The sequence below is a fragment of the Eimeria mitis genome, genomic scaffold (genome assembly GCF_000499745.2).
Source record: "Eimeria mitis Houghton genomic scaffold, Emh_scaff401, whole genome shotgun sequence".
In the NCBI taxonomy this organism is placed as follows: domain Eukaryota; phylum Apicomplexa; class Conoidasida; order Eucoccidiorida; family Eimeriidae; genus Eimeria; species Eimeria mitis.
This window is the reverse complement of record NW_013572345.1, coordinates 9,720-17,219: the sequence shown is the minus strand read 5'-3', so window position 1 is coordinate 17,219 and position 7,500 is coordinate 9,720. Positions and strand designations below refer to the sequence as shown.

At 49.8% G+C, this 7,500-nt stretch overlaps 4 protein-coding genes across 4 annotated transcripts in view; 3 read left to right on the top strand and 1 right to left on the bottom strand.

Annotated features, from left to right (window-relative positions):
• EMH_0011100 (uncharacterized protein) overlaps window positions 1-485 on the bottom strand; it is a gene marked incomplete at both ends in the record, with an annotated part of 3,641 nt that extends 3,156 nt beyond the window's left edge. The window contains 2 exon segments of the mRNA XM_013499116.1: window positions 16-123; window positions 318-485. Of these exon segments, the coding sequence (XP_013354570.1) occupies window positions 16-123; window positions 318-485 (276 nt within the window).
• Window positions 486-1,122: 637 nt separating this feature from the next.
• Window positions 1,123-2,283, top strand: EMH_0011090 (uncharacterized protein; the record flags this gene model as incomplete). Its single annotated transcript, XM_013499115.1, has 2 exons — window positions 1,123-2,043; window positions 2,161-2,283. The coding sequence occupies 2 exons, from the start codon at window positions 1,123-1,125 to the stop codon at window positions 2,281-2,283; spliced, it is 1,044 nt and encodes a 347-aa protein (XP_013354569.1).
• Window positions 2,284-3,699: 1,416 nt separating this feature from the next.
• EMH_0011080 (uncharacterized protein) lies at window positions 3,700-5,554 on the top strand (the record flags this gene model as incomplete). Its single annotated transcript, XM_013499114.1, has 3 exons — window positions 3,700-4,495; window positions 5,143-5,253; window positions 5,535-5,554. The coding sequence occupies 3 exons, from the start codon at window positions 3,700-3,702 to the stop codon at window positions 5,552-5,554; spliced, it is 927 nt and encodes a 308-aa protein (XP_013354568.1).
• Window positions 5,555-6,846: 1,292 nt separating this feature from the next.
• Window positions 6,847-7,500, top strand: part of EMH_0011070 (uncharacterized protein) — a gene marked incomplete at both ends in the record, with an annotated part of 1,977 nt that continues 1,323 nt past the window's right edge. Inside the window, one exon of the mRNA XM_013499113.1 lies at window positions 6,847-7,159. Coding sequence (XP_013354567.1) covers window positions 6,847-7,159 — 313 coding nt within the window. The remainder of the gene's footprint in view (window positions 7,160-7,500) is intronic.

The window sequence follows — 7,500 nt, the reverse complement described above, 5'->3', positions numbered from 1 at the left end:
CTGAGAGCCGCTCACCCGCTCCCTTTCCTTCGCCTCTGCGTTGTTTTTGGGGTCCTCATACAGCCACTCCAATCCTGCAGCAGCAATCTGCGCCTGCGTCTGCGTGAGCAAACCTGCTTGTGCCTGTACACCGCACAAAATATGTTGAACTTGTTGTCTATATTTCATCCTGTTTCCTGCTGCTGCTGATGTTGCTGATCCTGATCTTGAAAGCGCTTCTGTAGCTTCAACAGCTGCAGCAACAGCAGCAGCAGCTGCTGCTGCTGCTGCTGCTGCTGAATTCGGGTGGTTGCTGCTGAAGGCTTGCGGATGCTTACCTGCAGCTGTCTCATCTCTAGATGGGCCCTTTGTCTCTGGAGCTCTGCGAGCCGGCTGTGTTCCTCTGAGGATAACTTCCCTTCTGCTTGGTTCTGATTTTGCTGCATTTGTTCTTGCGCCGTTTGGTGGGCGGCCTCGACGGCCTTTCGCAGCTGAAACGGCAACATGGTGGCGGAGAAGAAGAAAAAATCAGGAAAGTAAAGGTTCACGCACTCTCCACGGCCGCGCTGAGGTGTACGTACACCTCACTGCCGTGTTGCAACGATTTCCAGTTCAAGTTGAATTGCGAAACTTCTGAAACGTGAATTTTTCAGGAGCCGTTTCGGGGCTCATTGAGGCGGAATTTGGATATTAGAAACAAAAAAAAGACTTTCCATGAAACATTTTCTTTTTTTAGTTCGAGTTTCCCGCATTTCTCCAAGAAATTCAAGAACATACGAGCTGACAGGCGAGCCCTCCCTGTACCTGATTTCGCTGTTTCAAAGCAAAATCCTGATTGTCACTAAAAATAAAAGACAAAAATATGTTTAAAAAAACGAAATTCTCACGTTTTATTGCAGGTTTCCACCGAGGATGCTCCGCATGCAGCCCCGCTGCAACTGCATCACCGCCGGTTCTACGGAGCAACGAGGGAACATATAAGCATTTATTTTTCTGCATTTGTCGGTATTAATTCTTTTCTTTTGATGGAGTCGACTTATTCTTTGCATACTGCCAGCTGATCTCCAGAGATGAGGAAACCAGAGAGAAAAAGGTGAAGGCGGGTGTTGCGGCTTCCTTAGAAACAGCCGCTTTGACGGCCAAATGTGCGATCTTCCCGCTGGGGCTGCAGGGGAGCCCGAGGACGAGGTGGATTCCGTTCCCGTTTCTGCTCCTTCTTCTGCCGCACCAGCTGCTTCATCTGCCCCTGTATGTATACCGCGAGCACCAGAAGATGCACTGCATGGAGACCCAACAGCAGCAAGTGAAGACTGCACTGCAGCAGCCCTACAGGAGGCTTGGGCGCTCCACCTTCAGGCAGAGGCAGATGCGGATGACGCAGAGGAGCTTCTGTCCGCCGATGCCTGCGATGCGTCTGGGGGTTTCTACCTAGAACCTGAGGAGCAACAGCAGCAGCAGCAGCAGCAGCAGCAGCAGCAAGAGCAAGAGAGTGAAGTGGAGGTAGGATTGTCAGGAGCAGCGCAACAACATCTGGAGGCTGCTGGTGACTTTGTTGCTGCTGCCGCGCCGAGCCAGCAACCCCAGCAGCTGCTGGCGGACCAGCAGCAGGAGCAGCAGCAGCAGCAACAGGATCAACAGAAGCAGCAGCAGCAGGAGCAGCAGGAGCAGCATGAGCAAGGTGGTTCTTGTGAGGAATCATCTGCTGCTGCAGCATCTATTACCGACGAACTGGCGGCGTTGCTTGACGATGAATCTGTGTTTTCTGGTGGGGTTGCTTCAGCCTCAGGCAGCAGCGTAGGGGTTGCATTTGATCCCTCTCAGTACAGCTCGTTGCTGTCGGGTCGGCGTAGAGGTGGAGGAGGACCTGCTGCTGCTGCTGGTGCTGCTGATGGCTCTGGTTGGTGCTCGCAGCAGCAAGCAGCAGCAGCGTACTGTCTGAAAGAACAGCTGCTGCGGGAGGAAGCTGCAGCAGGAAGGATGCAGGTGCGGCAGCAGCCAAACCCTCACGGGGAGGCATTCAAGCCAATGCGGCTGTACTCAGTGAAGGAGGTGCAGCAGCTGGCTGTGAGGGTTTGGGGGTCCTTAGAGGCAGTAAATATAGAGAGAGAAAGAAGAATAGAAGAAAGGTGGCAGCGAAAGAGAAAGATAAATAAAATAAATACAAATGTTATGTCTTTGCAGTCTGAAGAACAAAAACAAAAAAAAATAAAGGAAAAAGAGAGACAGATAAAAGAAACAACAAACTCACTGGCGGGGCGCCCCCTTATCGTAACCTCCAGTGACGCGCAGTGGGAAGAAATATAATAATAAACTAATTCAATCCTTTCTGCTGCTGCTGCTGCTGCTGCTGTTGCTGCTGCTGCTGCTGCTCTGGTGCAGCACATGCATTGTGCTGAGCTGCTTATCGAAGGGCGCTGAGGTGTATGTACAGTGCAGCTCGAATACAGATACACCGCAGAAAGCAAATCGGCAGATAGCCGAAACGCAGTGATAATTTTATTATTTCATTTTATTTTATTATTTTGAATTAATTGTTTAAGGAGATTTTCTTTTCTCGCGTTGTTGCAGCTACAGTCTGTCGTTGAGGACACAGCAAAAGCCTCAATTCAACTCAGCAGCAGCACGAAACTGTATTGAATTACCTAGGGGTAGTTTAGTGCTGCTTTGTTTGTAGCTCGATAGTATATTTGTCTCTTTCAGAGGAGAAACCTGAATATACACCGGAGCGTATACTCATGCATAGTATCCTGGCCAGTCGATGCGGCTTTGTTTTAATGTTTCGGTGCTTCGTGCAGAGGAGCACTGCAATTCATCTTTTCGGGTGTACGTACACCCGGGCATATTCAACATTTGAATGATGGGGTGAATCAACGCGGAAAGCGCAGGGTTTCTCTGCTTTCCTGGGGTATATAATGCATAGAATTGCGTATATAGAACTTTATTTTGATTTTTTATGATTTAAAAATGAAAAAAACACAAAAAGCTGCAATATTTTAGTCGGTCGTTTGCCATCGGTGTAAGGTGTATCGACCTGCGTATTCTCCCGTTCGTCGATCTGCATTCAACTTTTTCGGTTTTTTAATTTATATGATATATTTCAGCATTTAATTTATGTTTTTTTGCAAATGTACTGTATTGTATTTCTGTAATTAATTTATGAGGCTCTGAAAACACGTTTTAGTGCAGCTTTCCTCTCTGTTCAATAAACGGGAGGATCGGCGGCTGACGACAGACCGTTGTGGCTATTCGTGTGAACTGCTTTTCTTTATTTACGTTTTTTTGGTTTGTGTTTCTTTTTTCTTTAGTTTTTATTTCAAAATCATTCTGAAACTTCGTGCATGCATTCTGCTGCCGTGCTGCACACGCCGTCGGCGGCGGCACGTGCTCTCTTCTCGAGTGAGCCGAGGCGCGAGTTGTGGCTGTAGGGCCCCGGTTCTTCTCTTCTTTGAGTTGTTTACTTTTGCGTTTATATAAATTCGCCAGTTTCTTCTTCTTCTTTGGGTTTTATTCCACCATGCATGCACAAGAAGGACCTAAGAGAAGAAGCCTGAGACCAGTGGCTCCCGTTCATTGCAGCACAGCACCGCGGCGCCTTCGGGTGTATCCGCAGCTCTAAGCTGTTTTCCTCTTTTCCTTTTTTGTTTTTTTCATTTGTATTTCTGGTTATTATTTGTTCTTTTTACGATTTGTTTCGTGTTGAGGCCCCAGCAGCACGCGGCCATGCAGAACCCGGGGGACCCCGGCCGCTGCGGCTGCGCATCGCTTCACCGCTTCTGTGCCTGCAACGAGCACGACTCTGACTCCTCTACAGTCGAGGCAGCAGTAGCAGCATGCAGAGCAGCAGCATATCGCGTGTCAGCGAGGCAGCAGCGGCCATCTCTTGCAGTAGCAGCAGTTCAGTGTGACCTGCAGCCAGAGGAGGCCCCTAAGGAGCCTGAGCCCCCCCCACCCCCACCAGAGGAGAAACCCCAAGCCCCCACTACACCACAAAACTTTAAAGGGGAGCTGAATATACACGGGAATGTGCTGCTAGCAACAGACTGGGACCTAGTAGACGATGACGTCCGCTTCTCTCACTACCCTTTGCTCTCTCTTGAGTGTTGCGGCGCGCATCAGCAGCGGCAGCAGAAATTCTATCTCCAGCAGCAGCAGCAGCAGCAGCAGCAGCAGCAGCAGCATGTGCTGCTGCACCAGCGGCAGACAGGGAACAGGCTACCCAGGCGGCTATCGAGGACGCAAGAAGAGCTGCTGCGGCAGCAGCGGCTGAAACGAATACCTAAACATAGAGAGGCATTCCCTGTGTTAGAGAGAGAAGTAAACCCTGAGGTGGACGTACACCTGAAAAACAGAATACGAAAAACATATGATCACGCCCATTCGCTGCCGCTGCATGTCGATGACAGCTACCTGCGGCTGCATGCACGGCAGACAAAGACACAGCAGCAACTGCAGCACAAGCAGCAGCAGCAACAGCAGCAGCAGCAGCAGCAAAGGAGAAGATGCTGCTCAGTAGGAGGTACACAAACCCTAGTAATGGAGGGGCCCCTCTGTGCTTGCCCTCGTATCGCTCCTAAACCCTCCTGCTGCATTTCTTCTTCTGCTGCTCCTCCTCTCTGGAGTGTACGTACACCCCATGTTGTACAGCCAAACCACCACGACGTCTGTCGGGTTCTCTCAACCCCTACAGCAGCAGCAGGAGCAGCAGCAGCATCAGCGCCTGCAGCAGCAGCAGCAGCAACAGCAGCACAAACAGCAGCACCCTCTGCATGCGCCGTTCTAACAGGGACCCACTGTACCCCCCACTACCACATGCATCCTTCTCTATGGCAATCCTCATCAGCCCCTCAACACCACATGCATGCAGGAGTATACGGGGCTGTACCCTGGGGGGCCCCCATGGGGGCCCCCATGGGGGCCCCCATTGGAATGGGGGCCCCTCTAGGTACTGTCGTGGGGCCCCCTGTGAGCGGACCTGTTGGAGTTCATATGGGGGCCCCCGTGGGGGCCCCCATGGGGGCCCCTCCAGGGTCACTGTTTAGCTTTCCTCTGCCTCCCTTGCAGTGCGGCGCTATATTCTGAATTCGTGCTGGGCGGGGTGGTGGTGGTGTGGTGCTGCTGTGCTCTTCTGCATGCGGTGAGGGGGGTGGTTTGCTGCTGCTGCAGTTGCTGCTGCTGCTGCAGTTGCTGCTGCTGCTGCAGTTGCTACTGCTGCTGCAGTTGCTGCTGCTGCTGCAGTTGCTGCTGCTGCTGTAGATTCTCCCTTGTCACTGTGCGGTGAGAGAGAAGCAAAATACTTTATCAGCGGAACCCTAAACCCTACCCCGCCACATCTAATCCTTCAACTCCAAACCCTAAACCCTCGTACACTGAATCCGTAAACCCTAAACCCTAAAACTAAAACCGCTAGTTCGAATAGCACAACCCTAAACCCTAAACCCTAAATAGCCAAACGGCAATCCCTAAACCCTCAGAGTGGACAGTAGAACCCTAAACCCTAAACCATCAGACATAGTCTATAAACCCTAAACCCTCAGGTTGTGGTGGCGTTGTCTCAGCCTACCGCCAGCACCCGTAAGAAACACGAAACCCTTATATCATGTACAGCGGTCTGGGTGGGTTGAGGGTTAGTGAGGGTGTAGAGAGCCACCATAGTTAACTGTCTGCAGTGTCACTGCATGCAGCAAAAAGTTTTTTGTTTCCGTGTAAGCGGTGTTCAGCAGCAGCAGCACGAGTTGCAACAGAAAGCTGTACAGAAACACGAAAACTGAATTTCTCAGTCTTCTCCTCTCTCACCCTCATATTCACAGAAACTAGACAATTAAAAAAGAATTATAATTTATAGCTTTCTCTCTAAAGATCATATTATTGAATGTCTTCCACTCAACTGGTCCTCCCCGGTCTCACCCCGGAGGTCCAGGCCCCCCGCTGCTGCATAAAACACGAAAAAAAATGCAAATTTCGGCGTTTTGCAGCTAAATATATGTTATTTACCTTCATCTGTTTGTTTTCTTTGAGCAAAAATAAGCTTAAAACGGCTGAAAACCACCGCCTGCTCGCGCAGCAACTACCGCTGCAGCTGTATAGTGCACACCGTTTCTTAGGTTTCTGGCCCCCCTGTCTGTCATATAGACACAGTAATTAACGGGGTTACTGTGTATTCTAAAACATTTATTATTCAGGAAAAGGGAAATTAAGTTTATATATTTGTGTACAAGAAGAAAACAACGCTTTCCCTCTCCGCGAGAAGTCGAGACGCGTAAGTGCCGGTTGGGTGTGCAGCGGTTAGGAAACATGCGGTATCTTTTGAGGCCTATCTGTCTGTCTGTGCTCATTTTTTTTGTATATTTATAAACAAATTGTTTAAAGACATTTAATTCGCGAGATTTTTAGAGAAAAGGAGCTATTTACCCCCGAAGTTTCCGCTGAAACGCGTGCACATGCGGCTGCCCCACCACTGGCCAGCCCTCTGACGACTGCAGCAGTAAAGCCGTCATTCTGCGCGGAATTGATCTTAAAATATGAATATAAGTTCAATTTGTGTTTTTACATCGAAAAATTCAAACAAAGCTCAGCTTATATCCCCCTCACGTTGCTCGTGCGAGAGTGCGTGCTGGCTGTGCAACACGTGCGGCCTTTTGGCTTGTACTTGTGTTTGAATACACATCTTTGTTTTGTTCTTTTGTGTGTTTCTTTGTCATATCTAGTTTATTTTTCTTTTTCTTCTTTTTCTTCTTTCTACATTTTCTGCATCTTTCCTCTGCTTCAGTGCGCCGACGGCATACATGGGGCCCCCCAGCTCTCCCCCCTTCTCTGCTTATTGAATACCGTTTTTTGTTGCAGTATTGCTTTCTCTTTTTCCTTTTCACGATGCCGGGCTCAACAGCCTCTCTCCCCGCGACCTTTGAGGGGTTTCAGCGGCCTGAAGGCCCCCTCGATGATGCAAGAGGAAAGCCCAGAGCAGCAGCAGCAGCAGCAGCAGCAGCAGACTCACCTACCTGCGGGCGTGCATCGTTGCTGCACAGCAAATGGGGGGGTGGCGGCAGCTATTCCAGCACAGCTTTGCCGATGGTTTCAGCTGCAACAAGCGGAGAAGCTCTGGGTATAAGCAGCAACATCAACGACAGCAGCAGCAGCAGCAGCAACAGCAGCAACGGCAGCAGCAGCAGAAACGACAGCAGCGGTACGGGTGGTAGTAGTGGTGTTCAGGGTGTTGTTACGCTGTCTGTACACCCGACAGAGGAAGCATCAGAAGAGTGCAAGAGAAAGCCATCTATTTATCTTTTATTTGTTTTATTGGGGTGTACATCTCTCATATGTTGGAACTTTGTTATACAAACTCTTCCTTTTATACTGCTGCAGAAGCTGCGCCGCCCAGACCTAAACAATCTTTTTCTAGGTTTATATCAGGTGGCTAATCTATGCATGCAGCTGGTGCTTATGGGGCTGTCTCGCCCCCAGCCTCTGCTGGTGGTGTTTGCTTCTATAGGTAGTGGTTTATTAGGTTTAGTATTAGCAGCAGCA